General features: G+C 46.4%; 1 protein-coding gene across 1 annotated transcript; it reads right to left on the bottom strand.

Moving 5' to 3' along the window:
- Lrrc74a (leucine rich repeat containing 74A) lies at nt 1–24,881 on the bottom strand. Its single transcript, XM_048362009.1, has 14 exons — nt 24,821–24,881; nt 23,015–23,143; nt 20,320–20,492; nt 17,388–17,495; nt 15,903–15,999; nt 13,061–13,110; nt 11,741–11,822; nt 11,161–11,246; nt 10,480–10,674; nt 7,151–7,246; nt 2,633–2,776; nt 1,317–1,424; nt 533–615; nt 1–55 (listed from the first exon to the last, which is right to left on the bottom strand). The coding sequence occupies exons 1-14, from the start codon at nt 24,879–24,881 to the stop codon at nt 1–3; spliced, it is 1,467 nt and encodes a 488-aa protein (XP_048217966.1).
- Nucleotides 24,882–27,253: the final 2,372 nt, after the last annotated feature.

Here is a 27,253-nt window from a genome sequence, read left to right as displayed (position 1 = left end):
TCAGCATTTCCCCTCCTCTCCTGCAGCAGTCACAACCTGCATCGCTCCTCCCCCACTCAAAAGCAGAGCAAATCCTGTGGCTCCCCAGAGCATCATGCTGGCTCACACTTCACCCTTGTGGTTCCTTTGTCCTCCTGTCCATTCCACCCATTTTGCTATACCCAGCAGAAATGCTACCACCCCCACCTCAGTGATGCCTCTTCCAGACCACAATGGCCCCTGGCATGCACCACCCTTGCTCTTCTTACCTGTCAGTCACACAGCTGAGCAGGGCTGGAGCTCCTCTGGCCTCTGTTCTAGCCTTGATCCCAGTGGCCAGCAGCATAAGCCAAGGCTCAAGCCTTGCTATCAACGAGTGAACTATGGAGGAGAAGGCAAGTAGAAAGTGGTCCTGCCCTTGGGATCCAGGGAGAAGGCAGATGGTGGCCACAGGCAATGTCTGCTAACTCTTAGAAGGCAGATGAGATGACCCCAGCACCTCCCACTCACCCAGCTAGGTTCCTTGGAGAGAGCAGGAAAGGCCAGGGCTCACCTGAAGTCCACTATGCCTTTCTTCTCATCCAGCTTCTTTATCAACTCTCTGACTTGGTAACGGTTTATAGGGACCTTGTTTTGCTAAGAAAGTGGATGGAGTATGTTCCAGAGCTCTCTGCGGCTCCATTTCCAGTGGCTCCCCACCCCCTATAAACATCTCATACCTCTTGGGACCATGGTAGCTACTGTACTGCACCCACTATATGGAGGGGCTCTCAGTCTCTCTCAGAGGATCTCCCTTTCTGGGGAGCCACTAAGGGAAAGATCAGGGTCCAGGAGGGCCCCTGGGGGTAGATGGAACTTTCTTTTACAGCATATGAAGTCATCCTTTCTCCTTCTAGCCAGTTCTGGTCAGTCAGACCTCTCCACTATGGGCCTGGGTACAAGCATCTTTCCATCTCTGTCTGGGCCCCAGGCTGCTCTCACTAGGGACCAAGCCTTCTTAGGCCCATTTCTGGGGGCCCAGGGAGTGTGAGATTTCATGCCACATGGTAGAGCCAAAGTGGAAATGTTGGATATCTGGGGTATGGCTGCTTTCTTCACTTAGGAGAAAGGCCTAAGATGAAAAGTGGGTAGCATGCATGACCATACTTAGCAACGTGTGTCATCTTGGGTGATCGGGAGCCTCAGACCTTACGAACAGAGAACTGCTTCATCTGGGGGCTAAAGGTCTTGGGTCCCCATGAGGTGAATGCATGCAGCCAATCACAGGGAGCTTTATGAAGCTCACATATGTGTTTCTGCCCCTCCCCCATGCCTGCAGCCACCAGGATCCAGCACACCTGTACCAGAGCTTTCCGGAACTCGCCCACAGGCATTGTCATGGATCCAGCAGAGTTCAAGCTCTTGAAGAACTCCAAAACTGTGATTTTCTGCTGTTCTGCATAGCTCTGAGGAGAAGCAGGAGACACCAGGGGCCAACCTGGCCTTATTGCAGCTCCTACACCTCCCCTCCTTTTCCTTAAAGGGCAGCCCAAGCTCCAGGACCCAGAAAGGCTGAGGAGAATGGAAAAAGGCAACTCAGTGGCTTGAAGCCTATAGGTTGGAGCTGCTGCAGAGCAAAGGCCTTGCACAGGTACGATGGAGGTCATGATGATGGTCCTTGTGTTTCCAGAAGCTCCACCCACTCCATTCAGACATTGCTTTAACAGATGGAAGATGATGTTGTTAAGGAGTCATAGCATCAAGGGTGTAGGGTTGGTGGTCATCCTATGTCTGCCATTTGGTTTGGAGACTACCTCTGTTAGGAATAGTACAAATACATATAGAGCAGTGTGGTCTGGGGGGGTGGAGGTACAGCTGTTGTTGGCTCAGATATCCCAGATTAAACCCCAGCCATGAAGTGTGATGGGTTGGACCAACTCTAGGCACTCAGGATTTTTCTGTTTGCCACAAATGCACATATGGACAAGATCTTTGTTTGACAACTTTTAAGATAATATTTCATTGTTATCTTCTTAAAACATCGCTCATATTGGAAGACAATTTTAGATTAGCCAAAAGAAGAAAATGAAAAATAACCCATAAATCCACCCCACCATCTTGGATTTATCTGTATCAATCTGCCTACTGTTCCTACTGTTTTACAAAATGCTCTGTACTAACACATTTTTAACATCTTTCTAACATCATTAAAAAATATCTTTTGGGACCTTTAAATACACACACACACACACGTTTCTCCTCCCATCCTACTCCCAGAAATGCCAGGCTGAGTCCTTCCATATGGATAGACATTCTTTCAATGCCCACCTGGATTATGTCCTCAGTTCTTAGTTCCCTGATTGTCTTCCCCACATCTCCTTTTCTAGAATTTCCCACCTTGCAGAGAGAACTTCTAAACCTACATTTCCAGTTGTGCACCTCTAACAGACATTGGCCACCCCACCAGCACCTCAATCTAGCCTATCCAAAAAGAATCTCATTCAGCCTGATTTCCCCATACTATTATCCACTGCGGTGGTGAATCCATGGGGAATCCTGTTACGGTGGATTGTATAGACACCCTGGGAATGGAAAGGGTAGTAGCTGACTTGAATCCAAATGCCAGCTTCCTCCAGGACTCCCTAGAAACTTTGAGAGGAAGGCTGGAGCTCACCTGGATCATTCTCATAGGGTTTGTCCACTGGAAGGTTTTCTTGGTGGAGAAGCCTTGCACAGTCTTGTGCACCACATCCAGTTGGGGGTGGATGGCACACACCCCATCCAGGACTCGAATGAACTGTTCAGTTACCAGCACGTTCTGCAGCAAGGAGAGAAAGAGAGAGAGGAGCCCATGATGAGAGAGCTTCCATTGCCACCATCTTGGCAACCACATGGTTCTCTCCTTCTGCCTGAGCCAAGTGCAGGAATTTTTTCGTCTTTCCTATTTTGTTCTGCAGAGCTGCTTCAGAGGAGCTGCTTTAGACCTTATGATTTAGCCATTAGGTTGACTCAGTGATTTGGATCAGATGTTTTCATTGAGTGCCATTGGTTTGTGACACACACGCTGCTGCCGGCTGCGCTCCGCTCAAGTGCCTGCATTTAGCAGACAAGCTACAACTATGGAGTTGAGAAACTGGTCCGAAAATACCCAGAAATGTCCACAACGACACGAGTGTTGTTCTTGGAGCAGGTGCTTCAGAAGAGGGTCTTTGTCCCAACCATCCTGCCATAGCTCAAAAGGAATGGAGGGGCCTTCCCTTGGGAGGCGCTGTCAGAGCTGGTTCATAGGCTGCAGGCGGGGAGGTCTGTATTCTGGGACACAGTCCCTCTGCCCCTTTGATCTACCCGTGTCATTCCTTAAGCAGGGTTTCCGAGTAACCTTTGCCTTTTCAAAGAATGAAACTCGGGCTTTAAGAGCAGAAAACTCTAGATATCCTGTTCCTAGTAGCCTCTCCAAAGCAGGATCTCTGGTACTGGTTGGAATTGTGGCAGTGTAGTTGACAAAACAGAAGGAAACATCGTTTGGATGTGTCCCCTGTCCCCTTTGCCCGCCTTCATGGTCCCTTTATTGGAAGGTTAGCGCCCAGTGAGGTGTCACCTTCCCTGGGTGGAGCCCAGTGCAAGCTGATTGGTCACTGCAGGTTCCGCCCCCTGCAAGGAGATGAGTAGTTCTCGCGGGAACTCCTGCGAAGGCGTGGTTATAAAGGAGCCAGACTGCCCATTGCTTCCGGTCTCAGGAGTTCTTTCCCTCCCGGAAGTCCCTCCACCCCCGTGCCAGGTGATGGGTGCAGTCCCCGGCCCTCGTCAGAACTGGTGCCATGCTGTTGAGAGCTTTGGTCTCCAAAACTGTGAGCTAAACAAAATAGTTATTTACTTTTAATTCAATAATTTCTTTCTTTCTTCCTGTTTTCCCCCTGCCGGTACTGAGGCTTGAACGCAGGGCCTCCTGCATTTTATTCTGCTCCAGGCTGATGCTTCTCCCACTTGAGCCACATTTCCACTTGGTTTTTTGTTTTGTTTTGTTTTGTTTTTTGATTGTTAGTTGGACCCAAGAGTCTCTCAGATGTGTCTTCCTGGGCTGGGATCAAACTGAAGTTCCCTGAGTAGGTAGGATGTCAGGTGCCTGGCCCCAGAACCCTCTAATTTACGAAGAAATGCCAGCTTCGGATACTTTTACATCAAAGAAAACAGATGAAGACTGGTTCAACCATGTTATTTGCTCTAGTAAGCTTGTGTGGTCCCAGCCCATAGGTTTATGTGTTACCTAGGCCATAAATGGTGCCTTCTCTCTCTCTCTCTCTCTCTCTCTCTTTTCCTCCCTTCTCCCTCCCTCCTTTCTTCCCCCCACTCTTCTCTTCTCCCTCTCCCTCCCCTCTCCCTCCCCAATCCCTCTCCCTCCTTTTTCCTTCCCCTCTCCCCTCCTCTTCTGGTAACATTTCTTTTTTTTTTTTTCTGGTAACATTTCTAATGTTCCCAAAAAGCTTTGTAGTAGAGCAGAACCTGCAACTGCACCTTTCAGCCTGCCAGGGGTGAGGGGCAATGACAATATTGGACCTGTGGCTGAGGCTCGGAAGCAGGGCTCAGATAGCATCTTGTTGGTTGCAAAGTCACAACTGTGGCACGAGGACATAGGGAAGATCAGGGAGGAAGGAATAAAGGAACACAGTGAAAGGAAAGCAGCTGTACTCTTTAAGTTGTGACCAATTAAAATGCAGATTTTACTAAGTAGTTCTAAATCATTTGGCTTTAAGTATTCAATATATCATCACAATTTAAATATTCAATATAGGGGCTAGGAATATGGCTTAGTGGTAGAGTGCTTGCCTAGCATGCATGAAGCCCTGGGTTCGATTCCTCAGCACTACATACACAGAAAAAGCCAGAAGTGGCGCTGTGGCTCAAGAGATAGAGTGCTATCCTTGAGCAAACAGAAGCCAGGGACAGTGTTCAGGCCCTGAGTCCAAGCAGAAAAAAAAATCAATATATTATCATACATGATAAGGGAATCATCTCATAAAACACCATCCTGCGAGGCATTTAAAAATGTAAAAGACTTAATGTTGTTATTGTTTTTCTGTGGTATTAGGGATCAAATCCAGGGCATAGTCCTTAGGGTCTTACTTACTTTGCCCAGGCTGACCTTGTACTCCTGATCCTACTGCCTCCATTTCCTGAGTAGCTGAGATTACAGCTGTGCATAACCATGCCTTGATTACCATTATAGAGCTCTCAGGTAGAAGATACAGCCCTGGAATTACTCCTTATTATGCCTCACTTGCTATGGAAAGTTTCCTAACCTTTGTGTTTTAGTTCTCTTATACTAAAAAAAGAGAAGATGAGGGCTGGGAATATGACTTAGTGGTAGAGTGCTTGCCCAGCATGAATGAAGTCTTGGGTTCAATTCCTCAGCACCACATAAACAGAAAAAAGCCAGAAATGGTGCTGTGGCTCAAGTGGTAGAGCTCTAGCCTTGAGCAAAAGAAGCCAGGGACAGAACCTGAGTTCAAGCCCCAGGACTAAACAAATAATCTAAAGCCAAGTGCCAGTGGTTCACTCCTGTAATCCTAGTTTCTGAGGAGCTGAGATTTAAAAAAATTTTATTGTTATTACAAAGGTAATGGTACAGAGGTGTTAACATAGGTCAGGTAAAGAGCATATTTGTTTTTGGACAATGTAAGCTGAGATCTTAACTTAGGAGTGTGGTTCAATACCAGCCTGGACAGAAAAGTCTGTATTAACCACCCCAAAGCTATAACTTAAGTGGTAGGATGCTAACCTTGAGCAAAACGCTAAGGGATAGCACCCAGGTCCTGAGTTCAAGCCCCAAGACCGGCACAAATAAACAACAGAAATCCCCCAAAGCATTAAGGATTGGGGGTGAGGCTCAAGTATTAGAGTGCTTGCCTAACAAACATGAGGCCTTGCATTTAAACCCCAGTACTATTTTTTTTTTTTGCCAGTCCTGGAGCTTGAACCCAGTGCCTGAGCACTGTCCCTGGCTTCCTTTGGCTCAAGGCTAGCACTCTACCGTTTGAGCCACAGAGCCACTTCTGGCTTTTTCTGTGTATGTGGTGCAGAGGAATCAAACCCAGGGCTTCATGTATACGAGGCAAAAACTTCATATTCCTAGCCCCCAGTACTATTTTAAAGGAAATTTTGAGCCATGTGCTGGTGGCTCATGCCTGTAATCCTAGCTACTTAGGAGGCTGAGATCTGAGGACCGTGGTTCAAAGCCTACCAGGTAAGAAAGTCCATGAGACTCTTACCTCCATATAACTACCAGAAAACCAGAAGTCACACACTGGCTCAAAGTGATAGAGCACTAGCCTTGAGCAAAATCAGGAACCGTGCTCAGGCCCTGAGTTCAAGCCCCATGACTGACCGGAAAAAAAAAAAAAGGAAATTTTGGGTAGAGACTGATATGCACACAGGAGAAAGCCATGAAAAGACAAAGGAGAACGCCAAGGAACATCAGCATTTGCCAGCCACCACCAGAAGCTAGGAGACAACTGTGGTTGGATTTCCCCTTGCTGGCAGCCCCCTCAGAAGGAACTGTATGCCCGGCCTGCAGCGGGCATTTTTATTGCTTAAGCCTCTAATTTGTGGTGCTTTGTTACAGCAGTCTCAGGGCAGAACATAGTTTTCTCCCTGTTAGAGTAGCATTAAAAGTGCTGGAAACTTAAATCCACTTAGGGACAAAGAACATCAAATGGCAGACAAATATATAGACTAGTGTTAGTATCAACCACTGCTGCTCTGAGGATTCAGGTGAGAGTTCCTTGCAGGAGTTTCAAGTAACCCAGCTGGGTTTTCCTTCTGTAAATACTATTCTGAATGCAACAGGCCAAGTTATATAATGAAAAGACCTTTGTTGTCTACTATAAATTCCTTCAATTATGGAACATTATGTGATCCAGCCCATTCATTAGTAAGGCAATTCTTTGGAGCCCTTCTACCTTTTCTTCTGGCTCTCAGGCTTATGTGTTGGGTTCCTGAATCTGGTAAATTATTTCACTGTGATACTGAATGGCTATTCCTTCAGAAAGGACTGTTCTGGAGATGGCAGTGTTACCAAAAGGAGAGTCTTTTTGTGTTGTACTTGTGTGAGGGCTACAATGGATTGACCCATTGCTGCCGGTAGCACTGAATGGGCAGGATAGCTGGTACAAGCAACTACTATTTGATTACTTACAGCAATGTCAAGCTCTTCCATCCTGGATTTGGGGTTCCTCTTGATTGACAGGATAAGTACAACTGCTCCTTCCATACTCATAGGGTTCAGGAAAAGCTATGGGAAGAGGTAGAGGACAGAAGGGGGGCTGAGATGAGGCAGGCTCAGGGCAGGATTTTCATTTCATCCCATCAAATCACAGCTCCTTTCTAGACTTTTCTATCAGTACCTATTTCCCTGTCCATCTGCTTGTCCACCCATTCACCTTACTACTCACCCATCCACCCATCCATCTCCTTTTTCATTCATGTCTGTCCATCCATACACTTATCCATTCACCCATCCATCCCTTCTCATGTCTTATCCACTACCTCGTCCATGTACTCTCTCTCATCCATCCATCTCTCCCTCCCCCTTTTCATCTGTCTCATCTACCCACCTACCCAATCATGCGTCCTTCCACCCACCCACCCCTCCATCCATCCACCCCTCTGTCCAGTATTGTTTGGAGGCTTTCCATGTGCCTGCTACTGGCCTAAACACCAAGGGATGCACAAAGCAGACACGGCAAGTTTTCTGTTTTCAAGTTGGGGAGATGGGCAGGTAAGCAGATGGAATCAGATGTGAGATGACAGCAGTGACACACGTTTACTATAGGAATGAGGAAAGGAGCATGCAGCACAGGGTAGGAGACCCTTGAGCTAAGCCTTGTTGGACAGATAGTTCTGAAGAAGGGAGGCAACCAGGAGGATCCAGGAGGAAAAGGATTCACCAAAGGAAAAAAAGAGGTGGGGGCGGGAAATGCAGGCAAGAACAAAGGGGTAAAGGTATGAAACTGTATGAGGTGTTTAGCATGCACATGTGTGTAAGTAGGAGCAGAAAGTAAGCTGGGGTCAGCCATGCAGACCTTGTGTGGACATCATTGTAATGGTTCTGGGAGCCATTGCAGCATGGATAGAGGTGAAGAGTAGAGCACATGGAGCTGGTAGCTCTGCTTGCTTGCTGCCTGACCGTGCATTTAATTCCCCAACCACTTTGTACCTATCACTGTGGTAGAGCTGCCCCACGGGTGCAGTGTAACATTTCAGATGGATCATTCAGACATGGACCTGGTGCATAGTATGTGATCAGTGGGTTATTGCTACTGGAGACTTCACTTGTGGGTTTAGGAAGAAAAAGGCTGAAAGATTTATGGATCATTTACTGTAAATAGGTGTTTCCCAGATTCTGATGCAGTCTAGGGAGAAAAGATCAGTGTAGGCCCTGTCCTGGCAGAGCTTCCAGTTTTTGCAGACTCACTTCTCTAGAAGAGTTTCTAGTTTTCCAAGATGAGGAAAGGGCCTGGCCTGGGGCTAGATGGGCAGAATGATAAATAGATCTTCCTATGGCAAAGCCAAGTGTTCATATCTGTGACCAAACTACCCGTTTTGATTTCTACTTCCCTTTTTTTCTTTTCAAACACTTAAGAAATTAGAATTTATTACCTATAGCCTATGGAGAAATTAGGAAAGAAGTTGAAAAAAATGTTTTTAATCACATATGCTCTACTAACTAGAGACAACTCATTGCTACTTGTCTAAGGCAACTTCTTAGGCTTTTACAGTTCAGGTTCTGCTGGGCACTGGTGACTCACGCCTGTAATCCTAGCTATTTAGAAGTCTGAGATTTGAGGATTCAGTTTTGAAGCCTTTCCAGCTAGGAAAGTCTATGACAGTCTTTTCTCTAATTAACCAGCAAAAAGCCAGAAGGAGAGGTATGGCTCAAATGGTAGAGGGCCAGCCTTGAGTGGCAAATGCTAAGGGATACCTTGCTGGTCTGAATTCATGCCTCAGGACACACACACACACACACACACACACACACACACACACACACACACACACACAAAACAAAACAAAACAAAACAAAAAACAAAAAAACAACAACATGGAAAACCAGATTCTCATAACAATGCCTGGCTTCATTAGGCCCTGAGATTGAGTCACTCGTATTCTGGGTCACCTCTCTGAATTATGCCTGGCTCCACTCACTCCAGCATAGTTGGAACTTCAGCTGTCTTGGTCATTAGATGGCCAATCGGAGGCTCTCCCTTTGTCACACAGATCCTAGCTTCCTCTTGTTCCTTACCAGCCCTGGCTGGTAGTTCTTTAGGAATGCTGGTTCATCCTCAGTTCTCTTATACTCATTCCTTCAATGCAAGGACCTCCACATCTGGCATATCTGGACTGGCTTTGGAAAGGCAGATATCACTGGCTGCTTTCTGCCTTTTACTAGTCGTTTGGTCTTAGTTTTCTCATCTGACAAGTAGAGCTGACAGAGCTCCTCTGGTCACACTGGGCTGTGGGTGATGGTGTGGCATCACTCAGGATGTCAACAGTGTGTGGCTCATGAAAGGAGCCCCAGAGAAAGGAGCTGATAACAGAAGGCCTTCTCTTTCATCTCTTTGCAAACTGCTCAGCAGTAACTATGTTGTGAGTAAACATGAACCATGAATTCATCTGTCCATTCACTTAACCCAGATTCATTGGCATCTACTGTGTGCCCAGCACTCTGCTAGCATAAAGCTAGATGTTTTGTGGTCACTCAGATGAAGGCAGCAGTTTTGCAGGAGGAGTGAGCTGGGTTCTAGGAGCTAGAGGAGGCCGTAGGGCTGAGGACTTGCTGTACTCTGAGCTCTGCAGCAGAGCAGAAGCTCAGGCAGCCCAGGGAATGATGTGTGGTAGGAAGGGGAGGAAAGAAGACAGGGAGGTGTGCCGGGGGGGGGGGGGGCTTTTAGAGGCTGGGGAGGTATACAAGACCAGAGGCCTAGATTTGAACAACAGAAGTTATTGAGGTCTAAGCCAGAAGCTAAGAGATTGAAGGTGGCACAGAGGGAGTGGAAGTCAGTTCTGTGTGTTTAATGTACTGTGACCTCAGTGTGAAGAGAAGCCTGTGGGAGGCTCAGATGGGACAGGGGAGGGCAGTTAGATGACTGCCACACCATGGCCCTGAGGCGGCATCTATCCACAGCACAGAGGGGCAGGAGATGCACACACAGCAAGTGCAACATGGAGGACTCAACAATTCTCTCCAGCAGTGTGCAGCCCTGCACCCTGCTGCCCTCACTCTGACACACACAGACATACCTGGGCACACACACGGGCATACATACATATGGACACACAGATAGACATATGGATACATGTACACACAGACACATGGACATACAGATATACATTGATATGCATGTACATACAGACATGTGTATGGATGGATACACAAATAGGGACACATGCATTGACACATAGACATGATGTTGCTGCCCCCCCGCCCCCCCTGCCCCCATGGCTATCCCAGCCCAGGAAAACTACCTTCAGCACTTGGAGGGTTTCATTGAGTTCCAGGCCCTTGCTGATCCTAGAGGCTCCTTCATTATTGATGTTGTTACTGCTGACATCCAAGTAGCATAGGCAGCTGTTGATTTTGAGGACCTCCCCTAGGGCCAGAGCCCCTTCATTCCCAAGGCCATTCATGGAGAGATCCAGTGCTTTCAGGGTCACGTTAGACTCCAGGGAAGGGAAGAGTACCATGATCAAGGCTGTTTAAGTCTCACCCAGACAAGTTCTCACCTTCTATCCCCTGCTGGCATTTAGCCCCATTCAGTGGTCCCCTAGAGCCCAGTGGTCCCCTGGAGAGGCAGATCTGCCCGATCACTTCAGATTCCTCCCAGCTGGACCTAAAAGTCTCAAGCTTGGAGTCTCAAGTACTCTTGAGACTTGCCCCATTTGGGTTCTAATCTCTCTACCCCTTAAGTAAACTTCTTCTTGAGGGTCCCCAAACATGTTACCCAGGCCTCAGGTAGAATTTATACAAAGATAAATAAATAAGGCACATGCAGGAAATATGAGAGGGCACCAACAACTCAGAAGCATTTGGTGAGGGCTCAGGATGCCTTCACAATGGTTTCCATGAGGAAGAAATGTAAGATGGCAGGAAGGGAGGCCCTGGCTGGCCTCACTTGGGCGTAACACACCACTCTTAGGGAGTCTTACCCGGAGACCGTTACACAAGGCTGTAGCTCCCTGTGTGTGGAAGTGATTCCAGCTTAGATCCAGCGACTGGAGCCCTACATTGAGGCCTGGGATGGGGAAGGGCTCAGCTTAGCATCTCTCACATCCCAAAGAACCTAGCATCAGAGTTAACAAAGCCATGGTGTTGAGGCCTAAGAGCAATCAGTGGGCTTGGAAAGTGAAACACTCAGGAACACTCAGTGAAACACAAAATTGCAAGAGGATCCCCAAGATGAAGTAAAATAACAAGTCTTCCATTACAAGTGCAAAGTACATTGGTATCATCTATTTGGCCAATGTTATGAGAAGAAGTATCACAGATACTTTCCCATTAAGGTACCTCATCACATACCTTTAAGGAGACAGTAACAGCATATAGAAAGGCTACATACTTGGATCAATGAAAACTTACCCATAAGTATTCAGTAATAAAGGTAAGACTTGTGACTCACAAGCATGCCACCACTTTTATAATTGGAACATTAAGAACCCTATGCACATAATGAGAGATTCATCTCTGATAAGAAGTCTTCCTTTCTATCCCTCTCCCATGGGTACCTACTTAGCATTTGTCCCAGGTATTCTCCTCCTACATCAGAGAGTTCGTTGTGACTGAGAGCCAAGGTCCTAATTCGGTAGTTGGACTAGAGGAACAAATGGTAAAGAGTATTATTTCATTTATTAAATTTATTTATTTATTTATTTATTTATTTATTTATTTGGCCAGTCCTGGGCCTTGGACTCAGGGCCTGAGCACTGTCCCTGGCTTCTTCCCGCTCAAGGCTAGCACTCTGCCACTTGAGCCACAGCGCCGCTTCTGGCCGTTTTCTGTATATGTGGTGCTAGGGAATAGAACCGAGAGCTTCATGTGTAGGAGGCAAGCACTCTTGCCACTAGGCCATATTCCCAGCCCTTAAATTTATTTTTGTCAGTGTGGGGCTTGAACTCCAGGCCTGGGCTCTGTCCCTGAGCTCTTTTGCTCAAAGCCCTATCACTTTGGGCCACAGCTCTACTTCTGGTTTTTAGGTGATTAGTTGGAGATAAGAATCTCAAGGCCTTTCTTTCTGTGGGCTGGCTTTGAACCACAATCCTCAGATCTCAGCCTTCTGAGTGGCTAGGATTACAGGTGTAAGCTACCAGTGCCCAGCTAAGAGTTTTGTTTTTAACTAAGTTAAAATTAACTAACTAATCGATTGATTTTTTGGTTTTTGGAGACAAGGCTTCATTGTGTAGCTCTTGAACTCAAGATCCTGCCACAGATTTTTGAGCACTGGGATTATAGGTGGTGTGTACTACCACACTTGGCAAGAGAGTTTATTTTTTGTCCTCTGACAAAATTTCTCAATTCAGGACATTATGACAGAGGTCCTAGGTACCAAAAACTGGGTGAGCTAGAGTTCTTAGAAGGAAAACAGTTTTGTATTATTATTATTATTATTATTATTATTATTATTATTATTATTTTTGGCCAGTTCTGGGGCTTGGACTCAGGGCTTGAGCACTGTCCCTGGCTTCTTTTTTGCTAGCACTCTGCCACTTGAGCCACAGCGCCACTTCTGGCCATTTTCTGTATATTTGGTGCTGGGGAATCGAACCCAGGGCCTCATGTATATGAGGCAGGCACTCTTGCCACTAGGCCATATCCCCAGCCCACAGTTTTGTATTATTTTGTTTGTTTATTTAACTGTCTATGGCCTGGGAGAATTTAGTGCCATCCAAAAAGCTCTACCACTTACTGCAGCTTTTACTGGGGTGGGCAGCAGCAAAACGTTCATCAGCATGCAAATGGCTTTGTTTCACTATGCCTCCGGCAGTTCTTCCCCAATGCCCAGGCTTCCCAGGGACATTCCCACATTGCTCACCTGCACCCTTTGTTCCTTACCGACAGGGCTTGGCATAAGAGTGCTGCAGCTTCTTCCTTGAAGTTGTTGCCTGTAGTGAGAGTACTGCATTAGCAATGAACTCCACACCCTGACTCCTTTGCCCTCCCATATTGTAGCTCTGCCATCCTGTCCCCTTTAGAACAGTTAGACATGTAAAAGATGACAAGTACTTAGAGCAAATATGTACACCTGAGAAAATAGGAGAACTCGTTTACTATCTGCTTTAATGTCTCCTTCTCTCTCCGACACTTGAGTATGAATATCTGTAGCTTATAAAAAGTACCCTAACACTTCCCAGGTGTGGTGTGGGGGCATACCTGCCATTTCAGACATATGGGAAATGTAAATAGGAAGCTCACAATCAAGGCTGGCATGGGTATAAATGTAAGACCCTGTCGTGAAAATAACCAAAGTGGTCAGGTGCTTGTGGCTCACATTTGCAGTTCTAGCTACTGAGGAGTCTGGAATCTGAGGATTGCACTTTGAAGCCAGCCTGAGCAGGAAAGTCTGTGAGACTCTTACCTCCACTTAACCACCAAAAAACCAGAAGTAGAGCTATGGCACAAGTGGCAGAACGCTAGCCTTGAGCAAAAAAGCTCAGGGAGAATGATCAGGCCCTGAGTTGAAGTCCCAGGACTAGTGCGTGCATGCACACACACACAGGCCAGGGCATGGCTAAAGTGGTAGATAGGGGTACCTGCCTAGTGAGTACAAGATGCTGAGTTCAAACCCTAGCATTGCCAGAGAACAAAAAACTGAAAAGTATATTAAAAATGCAAACAATAATGCAACTTTTATTACAACTGACATTTCATAAAAGAGGAAATAAAAGTGGAAACACATGCCAGGTGCTGGTGGCTCGTGCTTGTAATCCTAGCTTTTCAGGAGGCTGAGATCTGAGGATTGTGGTTCAAAGGTAGCCTGGGCTACAAAGCCTGTGAGACTTGTATCTCCAATAAACTACTCAGAAAAAGCTTAGAGTAGTGCTGTGACTCAAGTGGTAGAGTATTAGCCTTGAGCATGACAAGCTCAGGGACAACATGCAAGTCTTGAGTTCAAGCCGTTGGACCGGCAAAAAAAAAAAAAAAAGTGTGTGTATTAGGGGAACACATTCAAGAAAGAATTCAATTTTAATACTAACATGGGGATGTAATGAACAGTGATGAATACTTATTGAATATTTATGTGCCAGTACTTTAGACATTTAGTTTAATTTTATTTATTTTTGGCTATACTGGGTCTTGCACTTCTACTTGGCTTTTTCTGCTCAAGGCTGGCTCAACTTGGCCCATATCTCCATTTCAGGCTTTTTGCTGGTTAATTGGAGATAAGACTTTCATGGACTTTCTTGCTTGGGATGACTTTGTGATCTTCAGATCCCAAACTTTGTAGCTAGGATTCCAAGCATGAGCTACTAGCACCCAGCTTTGGATTTTTTTTTTTTTTTTGTGTGTGTGTGTGTGTGTGTGTGTGTGTGTGTGTGTGTGTGTGTCTTGGGGCTTGAACTCAGGGCCTGGGTGCTGTCTCTGAGCTTTTTTGCTCAAGACTGGTGTTCTACCACAGGAACCACAGCTTATGTTCCAGCTATTGGTGGTTAATTGGATATAAGACTTTCTAGCCCAGGCTGGCTTTGAACCACAGTCCCCGGATGCCAGTCTCTTGGGTAGGTAGGATAACATGTGTGAGCTACCAGAGCCTGACTGTGGATCTCTTTTACCTATCCTTTTTTTTTTAATTGAGCTTAATATCAGAGAATTCAACAATTCAGGAAACACTCATTCCTTTCTGCTTTTGGAACTATTAGCTACACTGACTCTATTCCTTCTTTTCTCTTTTATATTCTGTATATTTTTCTGTATATATCATGCCAAATAGGCTTTTACTAATTCTTTTTACCTGTTATTCAATGAATTGTTAAATTTATCCATTGAATCTCTAATTTCAGGGATTACCCACACTTTATTTCTTGATATTCTCATAGGAAGAGGTCTTTTTTAAAAAAGTTATTTATTCTTTTCTGTTTGCCCTCACATATGATGTTCTGGATCATATTAAGCATATTTTACCACTTGGGTACAGTATGTCACAATTGGCCTGAAGTTCCAGTTAATAGTGAGTGCCCTATTCAGTTTGGGTGGTAAATTATGTGACCACTCTCTCAATATGGTAATTATATTTTCTGAAGTTCTTGAGGGCCCAGTCCTACTTGTTGAGATGGACGAGTCTCATAGTGTTCGCTTCCTTGTTTTACAATTGTTGATTAGGAGCCCATCTGCAGTGGAGCCTATGTGTGGGAACCGCGAACAGCAGGGGGTCAAGCGGTTGTTCTTCCGAAGGAGTCTTGTTCTTACCAGCATAGGACTATTTCTTTATGTTCATTTCTTGAGTAGGGTCTGGAACTCTGCACATGACAGGTCTAGGGATACTAAATTGCCAAGTGGCCTTTTCCCTCCAGTAGGAGATAGATCATAAGCTAATTTAAAAATAGATACAGGACAGCAAGCATAAACACGGTTAAGCCAATGGGAGAAACAAGCTAGAAAATGATGGTGGTGGAGAGCTGCTGCTTTGGTCCTTTCCTTGAATCTCCAAGAAGATGACATTTGAGTGAAGGTGTGAAGGGAGAGCGTGAGCCATCCAAGCCAGCCTAGCAAGGATCTGAAGGTGGAGACATTAAAGCAGAGGGAAGGGTCCTGTCAGGAAAGCAGGAAGCCAGGAGTGTGGCCAGGAAGGAGGAGGATGAAAGCTGTTGGTCTCGCTCAACTAGACTTTGGGATTCTCTGTGTCCTACTCCTTTCCCTTTATTCCCAGTGTGCTCTCCCTCCCCTTCCATGGATTCACCTGAAAGCTTCAGTTTTGAGAGTGAAGAGGTATTTCCCTGGAGGAAATCTGAGAGGATCTTAGCCCCTTCCAAGCCGATCTTATTGTTGGAAATGTTCTAAAAGGCAAAATCATTTTTATGTATGCAAGAATTGCAGCAAAGGGCCCTCCCTAACCTAGTGGGACAAGGGGTGGGGGGATTTATGGAGGGAGTATAGTATAGCATCAGGGTAGGGACAGAGGACTTGGGTGAAAGTATTACAAGTAGTGTGAAGGATTATGGACAGAGAAAACCTGGTCCTCAGTTACCTAGACTTCCCAAGAAGTCTGAGTTTTCCTCTGAAGTTGATGTCAATAATCCACTTCTCTGATTAACTGTCTACCTTAGATGAGATTGTTTTTTGTTTTGAAAAAAGGCAGCTTCATTTGAAGAATTTGCCATGAAACAAATTGGAAAAAATGAGTTGGGAGTAAATAATCAGCATGAATTCCATTCACTGATCCACAGATTACGAATCATTGCACTAAAAATGATACCTAGGGACAGAATTCTTCTAGGCTAGTGGGACAGACTTTGTACAACCCAGCCATTATTGTCTTACTTGTTTTTGTTTGTTTTGTTTTTTCCTTTCTTTTTAGTCCCAGGGCTTGAACTCAGGGCCAGAACACTATCCCTGGCCTTTTTTCCCCCCCCTGCTCAAGGCTAGCACTCTACCACTTGTACCACTTGAGCCACAGTGCCACTTCTGGTTTTCTGGTAGTTAATTGGAAATAAGAGTCTCAGGGACTTTCCTGCCCAGGCTGGCATTGAACTGCAATACTCAGATCTCAGTCTCCTGAGTAGCTAGAATTACAGACGTGAGCAACTGGTGCTGGCTCAGTTTTTTTTTTTTGGCCAGTCCTGGGCCTTGGACTCAGGGCCTGAGCCTGAGCACTGTCCCTGGCTCCCTTTTGCTCAAGGCTAGCACTCTGCCACTTGAGCCACAGCGCCACTTCTGGCTGTTTTCTGTATATGTGGTGCTGGGGAATCAAACCCAGGGCCTCATGTATACGAGGCAAGCTCTCTTGCCACTAGGCCATATCCCCAGCCAATTTTTTTTTAATGTTGGCAAAATACATATATAATTTCCCAGCCTAACTAGTTTTAGATACATAGTTCAGTGGTACTGAAAAGATTCCTATTGTATAGCCTGTCACCAGGCACATCCTGTTTGATGAAATTATTTCAAGCCTTTATTTCCTTTAAGAATGTTCATCTTAAGGCAACTATGTAGAGGTAAACTTATCCATTTACAGACTTCCAAAGTTCAGACAGAAATGACCTTAGATTTCCCTCTGGCCACAGAGAGCACAGACCCCTTCCAGCCGCTGATGCATGTTCCTTCTCTGAGAAGTTATGTCCAGACAGCTTGAGGGTGGCCTGATTCTAGGCAGAGGCATATGGCTTAGTTTGGGTGACTTCTGAGTCAGTTATGTGGTAGGAGTGCATGGAGCATAGCACAATACCAATTCCTGGAGATAGTAGTTCTCTTGGAGCATTTCCACCAGGCTCAGAACGCCCTCTTCTGTGATGCAGTTATCTTCCAGCTCCAGCTTGATGATGGTTGTGTTGGACTTCAGCCACCACAAGGCGGGGTGGTGGCGGGGGAGGAGAGAGGGGAGAGAAAGACACAGAAGTGACTGGTCACCTAGTAGGTTTCTAGCTTTCAAAGTGGCCCCTCCCTCTTTTGAGTATTCCAGCCACATGAGAGGGTGTTATGGTTCAAAAGTAGATTGTCCCCTAAGGGTTCATATTTCTGAGGCTTGCTCCCTGTGTGGCGATGTGAAAAGTGGGGCCTAGTGGAAGTCATTACTGGCTCTTGCCCTGTCTCTCTCAGGCTCCCTGTTTTGTCACGCACAGTTCCAGCATGGGGATGCTGCCTGCCTGCCATACTGCCTTCCCCAGAGCCAAGCCGATGTCTCAGACATGCTCTTGAACCTATTGTGCCACATAAGTCTCCTTTTAAAAATAAACAAACAGCAGGGAGGGATTAGGGAGAGTGAGAGTGGGAGAAAAATGAGGAAGGGGGGTAACAAGTTTGACAAGAAGTGTACTTACTGCCTTATGTATGTAACTGTCACCCCTCTGTACATCACCTTGACAATAAAATTAAATTAGAAATAAATAAATAAATAAAACTACCCAGCTTCAGGTGTCTCATTATAGCAATGGAAAATGGACTGATGTAGAAGGCATAGAGGTGCAGACTTGGAATTCCAAAGGAGCAGACAGGAGAAAATAACACAGAGGATGAGCCATGTCATTGAGTTTTGCTAGAAACCTGAAGAATTTAGATAAGGGGGTCACTGGTTTTATTAGAGTAAGCAAGTAGACAGGGATGAACTAAACAGGTCCCTCCCCCCATACCCCCCTGTTGAGAAAGGACTATTACCTAATGTGAGCTTAAGGGAAATGTGGTATGCTTCCTAGAGGAACTGCAATATGAAGATGTTTGCAAGGAGCACCTCGGAGGTGTTTTTTTTCTCATCTTTTTTTTTTTCCCAGTCTGGTCTTAGTCTTACCTGATACTCTTTTCCTAGGAGGCAGCCCCAGGGCTGTGTAGAAGGATCTGGATTTAGTGGGGTGAACCTAACTCAGTCATGCTCAAAGACAATGAAGGTGAACCCATTGCCTTGCAGACTGAATACTACTTTTCCATATCTAGCACAAAAGTTGTTACCACTTCCAGAGTGATTGTGGGAACCTACTTCTCCATATCTAGCACAAAAGTTGTTACCACCTTCCAGAGTGATTGTGGGAACTGTGCTTTGTAGTGTGAAGCAGGAGATCTCCTCACCAAAGCATCCCCATCCGTATCTGCCTACTTGTTGCTCTCAGTGCTGGCAGCCAGGGAAATGAGGAACAGAGGGCATGGTGAGGTGTAGAGTCAGGGTTAAACAGGACCTCCACAATCAGCTTCTCACGAAGCCAGGGAAACACATGTGTAAGTAGCTGAACAGTCAGAAACAACAACAACAAAAATAAAAGTTGATCTCATCAGAATGTTACAATGCCAGATTGTCAAATGAATGGTTCAGGAAATCAGAGAAGAAAATAACTTCCCTCCTCCACAGAGACACCGTGTCCAAGTCCTGAGAGGATTTCACTGTTTCCTGTTTTCCCCCTGAAGCTTATGAGATAGTGGTGCATTCCTAACACTTCATCAGTAACCCTTCCAGCCCTCAATAAATTCCAAGATGGCCTTGTTCCCTTCTCTGCACTTTCCTCCGCAGAAAATAGTACTTCTCCATATGCATATGCTAAACACAAACACTGCTGTATTTTTCAGAAAGATTGAGCATGTGGGGGAAAAATAACCCAGACATGGCCCACAGATGATGTTCCATGCCAGGTAGAGCCTGGAAACTTCCAATGAACAGCATTTATCATATACCTTGGGGAATCATTGTCAAAATGTATTCTTTTTTTTTTGGCCAGTCCTAGGCCGTGAACTCAGGGCCTGAGCGCTGTCCCTGGCTTCTTTTTGCTCAAGGCTAGCACTCTGCCACTTGAGCCACAACGCCACTTCTGGCCATTTTCTGTATATGTGGTGCTGGGGAATGGAACCCAGGGCTTCATGTATACGAGGCAAGCACTCTTGCCACTAGGCCATATTCCCAGCCCTCAAAATGTATTCTGACTGTGATTACATGCCAGAAGAAAACAAAATGGTGTATTACAAGACTTCTGAAAGGTGTCATTCATTTCCCAAGTGGATAGCTATCAAAGCACAGAATTAATTCCTTACTCATCATCTCTTAGACTTCTGCATCATTGGACTCAGCTGCATCTACCTTCTTGGTCCTGGTCTTTCATGACTACCTAGCTTTTCCTCCCTCCTCATCAGTGCTTTACCTTCCTAAATGGACAGTGTTGTACTCACATATAATTGTTAAATTCCCTGTGCTGAGAGCCAGTGTTTGTATGCACTCAATTATAATTACATAAAGCTATGATAAATTCAAGTGATTATTTGGCCATGCCACACCAAGTGATAACATTATTCTTGTAGAATTCTACAATGTGGTCTTTGAAAATTATAATATTGCAAAAGGCAGACCTATTTATAACAAAGGTGAGCTTTGAAATAGGGACCCAGGTTTGCATTTTGTATCATGCTCTGAATTTAAATCCTGAGCCTAATCCTAATCCATCCACTTTTCAAGGATGGTACCTTATATCCTGAGTGTAAAAAAGCACAGACTTTAAGATGCAGGTGACTAGTAGCCCTTCCCAGAGCTAAAGGGAAAAAGCAACTGGCAACTGAGCAGAGCCCAGGGTTTTAAGGTTGTGTATAGAGGTTGCTCTTTAAGCTCCAAAGAAAGGGAGGGGCCCTAGGAAAGGGTCTGCCACCTTAATGAGCCTTGGTGTCCCCCGTCACCCCCCCAGCATGCTCACCACCAGGGCTATAGCAATGGCCTTGGTACCGTTGGGGCCCAGCCCATGGTGGTTGAGGTTCATACAGGGCTCCTCCATGTTGCGTATGAAGTAGGAGGCAGGCACAACGCCCATTAGTTTGCAGGCCTCCAGGTACAGCTCCCTCTGTCCAGTGGTGTAGTACCTCTCTGTATCTGCAGAGAAACACACATGAAACCTTTGCCATATTTCTTTAGCTCCAGGCAATGTTCACTTTTGACTGGACTCCCCTCTGGCAGGTATCTGTCCCTGTGCAGGCTGGCTAGAAGCCAACTCTAGGCCCAAAGTCAGCCTATTGTTGGAGAGAGAGACCTTAACTCCAGACAGCCCCAAAAGGATATCTCCCTTTGGGCTATAGAGAGGAGGACTGGGGTTTTAGGCGCCTTGCCCTAGAAGAGGTAAGCAATGTGTCCTTACTCAAACTTCCCAGGTTGGCCCTGTCCAGTGAGTGGTCACCAGGGATATATAAAGACTCATTCCTCTCCCACCTTGGAACAATCTGAAAAGAATCAGCAGCTTTGGATCATTCCGAGCATCCCCATTTCAATTTTAGTTTCATAGCCACCAGTAAAATAGGAGCCATGAGCTAGGCACAGGGGCTCAAGCCTATAATCCTAGCTATTTAGGAGGCAGAGATGGGGAGATAGCACATTTATTTTTCTTCTTCTTCTTTTTTTGCCAGTCCTGGGGCTTGGACTCAGGGCCTGAGCACTGTCCCTGGCTTCTTTTTGCTCAAGGCTAGCACTCTGCCACTTGAGCCACAGCGCCACTTCTGGCCGTTTTCTGTATATGTGGTACTGGGGAATCAAACCCAGGGCTTCATGTATACGAGGCAAGCGCTCTTGCCACTTGGCCATATTCCCAGCCCAGGGAGATAGCACTTTGGAGGTCAGTTCTGCCATACAAGTATACAAGTTTGAGACACTATTTCAACCAAAGGCTGTGCATGAGAGTGCATGCCTGTGGTCCCCAGTGACACAAGGAAGCACAAGTTGTGGGATCTCAGCCCCAGCATAAAGCAAGATTTGTAAATCTTGGGCTTGGTTCTTATAGCCAAGGCAAAAGGGGGCTTGAGGCATGGTTCAAGTGGCAAAATGCCTGTCTTACAAGCACAAGGCCCATATTGAATCTCCAGTGTCACTAGATGTCGCTATGCCACAGATCAAGCTTTGGCAAGATTTTGAGATGGGTAACTAGAAGAAGGCCCAAGTAGGACAGAAGGTCAACTCAAAATGGCAAATCAACACACGTCAGAAAGACCTCGAGATCAGTGAGAAACAAGCAGCTTTTTCCTAAGTGGGCTTTTCCCATCTGCCATCCCCGATGACACACGTGGCCCCTGATTACATAGCTGATCAGTGATAATAAACTCACAGAGGTATGGACTTCATCTCCATTCCAACCCTTGGGCCCTTTATTCCTTAGACCAGCTTGGCTCATGGTCAATGGGAAGTGTTCTTCCTGTTCTTCCCTCACAACGATGCCCTCATTAGGCAACTCTGCTTGGTGGCAGGGCCTCCTACAGCCAGCTGGCATCGAATCTGCATTTGAATTTCCTTTGGGCCCAGGGCCTTTGGCCAACCTATCTCAGGCATTTCTAAGGTAGACAGTGGAGCTCTGTTGGGAAGTGGGCAGCTTCCCATGGAAGCTGAGGAGGAGGAGCACAGCCACAAACTGGCCCTCTGTAGAATGGCTGCCTAGCAGGTTTCCCATTTTGAGCTACAAGGGGCTGTCCTGTACATTGCAATTTTTAGTAGGATTTCCTGGCCTGCACACACCATATGCCAGTCACCTCCAGTGCCTAGCATGCCAAATGTCCCCTAGGTGCATAGTTGTTTCTGGGTGAGAGAATCACTGTTGTTCAGGAATCAGCCTGTGGGTGGGCGAGCAAACTCTGCCTCCATCTTCCTCATGTGAATTCCTCATCTGCTCTCTGCTCTTCCCAGGAAGCCCTTCCTGTCCTTTCCAGCAGCTTGGCACCAGCACAGTGGCACTAGAAGCTAGAGCAGACTAGAAGCTAGAGCATTGTCTGCTTGGGATAGAACTTTTTTTTTCCATTCCTAGGGCTTGAACTCAGAGTCTGGGTGCTGTCCCTGAAGTCTTTTGCTCAAGGCTAGCACTCTAGCACTCTAGCACTTCTGGTTTTCTGTTGGATAATTAGAGATCAGAGTCTTACATACTTTCCTGCCCAGGCTGGCTTTGAATTATGATCTTCAGATCTCAGCCCCCTCAGTAGCTAGGGTTACAGGCATGGGCAGCACCCAGTGGGGCAGAACTTTTGCTAAGAAATTCAGTCATTAGAGCTTTCTGTGGTCAGGGAAGGGAAGGTAAACTTATCTCTTGGACTTTTCAGCCCAGGCTGGCTTCAAACTGGGATGCCCAGATCTCAGCCTCCTGAGTAGCTAGGATTTCAGGCATGAGCCACCAGCACCTGGCTCATAGGGAAACATTTAATGACCAGAAACCCATTTGCTTGTTGGTTCAGCTTTCAACAAGCTGATTGATGTGTGTGCTGTTCAGGAGGCAGGCCAAAACCTGGCATAGCACCTGCTGTCCCCTGGCCAGCCTGGAGGAGGTGCTGTGGAACTAAGCATAGCTTTTCTGTCCCATTCCCACATGTAGGGTAGCCTCCTAGCCAGCTTTCTCTAGCCACCCTCTCCTCAAATACCCACCTCACCTTCAATCTCTAGGTCTGTTTCTGAGTCCTCCTGGGCTGTTTTCTCTTTCTCGACAGTGGAGGGTGCTTCGGCTTCACAGTAGAGCATGTCATCACTGCTGTGAGGTGCTAACTCCGTTAGTGTGTCATCTGCAAGAATTAAAAAAAAAAAATCTCCTGGCTTCTGTTGGGAGGGGGAAAGGTCACCTGTCACCAAGTGTCCATGATCATTTGTTTCTCTTGGCCTCCTAGGTCCTGGCTGTAACCTTTGTTCCTGTGAGGGCAATCTCACATGCTGCTAGATAACTCTGTTCTAGCAGGCTTCCCTTCTAATAAGCAGCACAGTGCTGCCTTGTTGCTGAATAGTTGCTGGTAGGATTCTGGGACAAACACTCCCAAGTGTCCTCTGGGCACTGACTGCCCCTGCCCCATTCCTTGCTGGGATGGTCTTGGTGAACTCCCTGTTCATACGTATCTCCTCTCATTTGCTTGGGTGGTTTTAACTGCCCACTCTTACTCTTTCAGGTAACCCAAAGCCCAGCTTGCTCGTCACCAGATAGATGCAAATGGTGCTGGAGAGTGATGTGGAAGGGGAAAGGGCTGGGCAGGGGGTGACTGGGGTCAGCTACCAAGTAAAATAGTCTAGGATCTGTTGCAGGGAACAGGAGAAGGCAATTTGATTTCTAAGAATTGGACCTAGCTTTTCCTTCCAATCCCATATTGTATCGATGAGCCGGCAGAAGAGGCTTGAATAGATAGATTCCCTGGCTTGAAGTTGCTATAGTTATAGTTACTCTAGTCTGGTTTGTTGAGGTGCTGGTGGGAGGAGCAAAGCTTTCCTCACACTGTCCCTTGGACTTGCTAGTGGTTTGTCCACAGGGCCACTGATCTGGGACCAGAGGTGGGTTCCCGGAAGCTGCTCACAAGCTCAGGGCTCAATCCTCCATAATCTGTAGGATTCTAGTGGCATCAGGAAATCATGCTGTTCTTCTCAGCATACTTATTGGGGAGGCTGGGTATTTTTGGTTTTGACCACCCAGATTCTAGGACAGTGGGGCTCCTACTAGTACCACAAAGACAGGCCTGTGTCTCTGTTGGTCCTTGTTCATAGACCTGGACTTCCATTTTTATTCCCGACTGTGTGAGACAAGGTTTGTGTAACACGTGACACGACTAGGGGAGGCAGCTGTTAAACGGCTGCCTAGGACCCTGAAAAAAAGTCAAATTTAGAATAACATTCTCTAAATTGGCAAAATGCTGGTAAATGTTCAACAGTTGGCCCTCTGCAAAGACACACACACACACACACACACACACACACACACACACCCACACCCATACCCATCCTGACTTACGGTGTCAGCCAATTCATGTGGTGTAAATATTCCCAATATGGCTGCCTTCTAACTGCTAATATGACATCAACCAGCCCACAGTATGGAAATGATGGCTGGCTAGAGCCAGTATGAGCCAGCTTTATCACAGCATCCTACTTTCTCACTGTCAACCATCGAGCCTAAGTCAGGATGACACGGCATCCCAATTCTAAAAGGAACAATCAGAGAGAAAAAGCGCTTTGGGGGAACCCATGTCAGCATTGGGTGCTAGTTCCTACAGCCCAAGAGGGCCCAGGGATTGAAGATAGAATGCCTTTTCACCTTGTGTCTCAAGAGATTCCTCATCGTCCATGCTGCCAGGACTCTAGAGGGCTGGTACCAACTTCTTGCCACCTCGAGACTGCTTCCCTAAGCAGCACGCCTGTCCATTCAGCTCTGTCTTAAACTGTGTCTATCGCCCTGGCATAGGCGAGTCCCAGGGAGCTTGCACCTATCTTTCCATCCCAGAAAGCCTGGAGGACAGCGAGCTTGGGTGGGAATTGGACATGCATGGGTTTGATCCCAACTCTGTCTGGGAGAGGTAGCTACAGCCCCAGATCATCAGGGAGAATGGTATAGTTCTACACCCAGGAACCCTGTCAAAAAGATTCCCACCCACCCGCAACTTTGTGATGTAGGAGCTGCTTTCAATGCATCTTCAACATTCCGTGACCTCAAGCAGCCATTGTGACCCATGTGGGTAGACCTGGCAACCACAGAGGCCTCTCCGTGTCCTTGGCGGTCATCTTTTCTCATATGTCCACTGGGGCCAAGCCCAGGCTTGGCTGTGAGTGCTCAGGTGCTGTGGGGAGGCCTCTCAGTGACAGCGTATTTCCCTCTGAGTCAGGATCAAACCCAAGGCCCTTAATCAGGTGACTGTGGAGAGCCGTCACCATGTTCTTCTCTCAAGATGGCTATGCTTCGGGTACGAAGTATTTCAGTGATGGGTGAAGTTGGTTTTCTTCCACCTAGCTCTTCTTCCTTTTTTCTTTCCCCTTTGGAAGAGCATCCTCAATCTTGGAGCAGAAGATCAAAAGCAAAGCATGACAAACTTATGATCTGTCGCTACAGTTGGTTGCAGCCAAAGCATTGTTCAATCCAAACGACTGGGCTGCCTAACTCGAAACCACTCAGCCGTCACTCTTACATTCTCCTGGGTTCACACGTTGTGGAACTCAAGTTCAGTTGCCCTTTGCTATTAAGAGAATCTGGAGGCGTTTTGGTTCCATCTCTATAAGCTTTCAGTACATCAACCGTCAGGTGAGTGGACTGGAGAGCTTAGGGTGGGAGGGAGGTGAAAAATCCCTGGTGCCACCTTGGAGACTGGCAAAGACCTAGAAATTTGTGCATGAAGGACACAGAGCCATGGATCAAAAGAAATATGTAATTGGGTGTGGTGTTGCACACCTGTCATTCCAGCTCCTTGGGAGACGGTGGTGGAATGATTGTACCAGTTCAGGTGAAAGCACAAGACCCTATCTTAAAAATAAAGTGAAATGACTGGAGGAGTGTTGCAAATAGTTGAGCTCTAGTCTATGAAGCTCCAGGTCCTGAGTTCAGATGCCAGTATCATTCCCACCCCCCCACCCAAATGTATACACCTGAGATTTTATTCCCTTGAGCATTTGTGCTAAGAGATACTTACAGAATATCTACTAGGTTACAAGGTACTAAGAATATTGTAGAGTAGGGATACAGACACAATTAAGATAGGGATCTTTCAAGGGTTGTGTGATACAAGATAGAAATTGACATGGTAAGGATGATGGGAAGATAGTTTTGGCAGAGTTCTTGTTCACTGAAATAATTTGAATTCCCCTAAATCAGCATGGCAGGTACCATTTTGGTGTCTGGATCTCATGTAGTCCCTCAAAAATAATATAAAGTACTTTGAGGTGTGGTCAGCTCCACAGATGATCAGAAAGACCAAGGCCTAGACATCCACAGTGCATCTGGTTAGTGTACAGGACGAGAAAGCATCATTGAGGAACTCAGTATTTGGGCCTTTCTCTACCAAGAGTCTGTTTTGGTGATTTCCTTTTGCCTTTTTTTTTTTTTTTTTTTTTGCCAGTCCTGGGGCTTGAATTCACGGCCTGGGCACTATTGTTGAATTTCTTTGTGTGCTCAAGGCTACTGCTCTACCACTTGAGCCACACAGTGCCACTTATGGTTTTTTTCTGAGTACTTTATTGGAGATAAAGAGTCTCATGGATATTCCTGCCCAGGCTGGCTTCGAACCCTGATTCTCAGATCTCTGCCTCCTGAGTAGCTAGGATTACAGGTGTGAACCACCAGTGCAGGGCTTTCTTTTTTTTTTTTTTTGCCAGTCCTGGGCCTTAGACTCAGGGCCTGAGCACTGTCCCTGACTTCTTTTTGCTCAAGGCTAGCACTCTGCCACTTGAGCCACAGCGCCACTTCTGGCCATTTTCTATATATGTGGTGCTGGGGAATCAAACCCAGGGCTTCATGTATACCAGTCAAGCACTCTTGCCACTAAGGCCATATTCCCAGCCCCTGGGCTTTCTTTTGCTTTGTAGTAAACTTGCAGTTCCCTTGGTGGGAAGAAACCTGACCTTCCCCTGAGCTTCCAGAGCACCTGCCTCACAGCTCGATTCCACTTCCAGTGCTGTCCTTAGACGCGCAGGCTAGCAGGCCTCTGCCTAGTACCATTACAGCCTCTCCCTCCCAAGTGTCTGACTTACCCTTCAGCAACTGAGGCTGCATAGAGCTGCCCAAGTGCAGCCTTCAGAGACTACACCGGAAACCCCTATACTCTCTTTCCATCCCTCCCCCCTCCTCACCCTCTCAAGTGATTCTTTCAAGAAGGCAGATTTATTTTATTTTTGGTTCTGAAACTGGGACCTGATCTTGGTACCTGACACTT

Source organism: Perognathus longimembris, chromosome 14 (genome assembly GCF_023159225.1).
Source record: "Perognathus longimembris pacificus isolate PPM17 chromosome 14, ASM2315922v1, whole genome shotgun sequence".
NCBI lineage: Eukaryota > Metazoa > Chordata > Mammalia > Rodentia > Heteromyidae > Perognathus > Perognathus longimembris.
This window is presented reverse-complemented; position numbering and strand designations above follow the sequence as displayed.

Excerpts from the sequence above, each read along its gene's own strand:
- Lrrc74a (XM_048362009.1), bottom strand. The coding sequence starts at position 24,881 with ATGCATGTCCAATTCCCACCCAAGCTCGCTGTCCTCCAGGCTTTCTGG. Across the intron at positions 16,000-17,387 it reads ACTACTATCTCCAGGAATTG|AACATTTCCAACAATAAGAT; the intron begins GTATTGTGCTAT and ends TTTGCCTTTTAG. Across the intron at positions 2,777-7,150 it reads TGGAAGAGCTTGACATTGCT|AACGTGCTGGTAACTGAACA; the intron begins GTAAGTAATCAA and ends TCCTTGCTGCAG.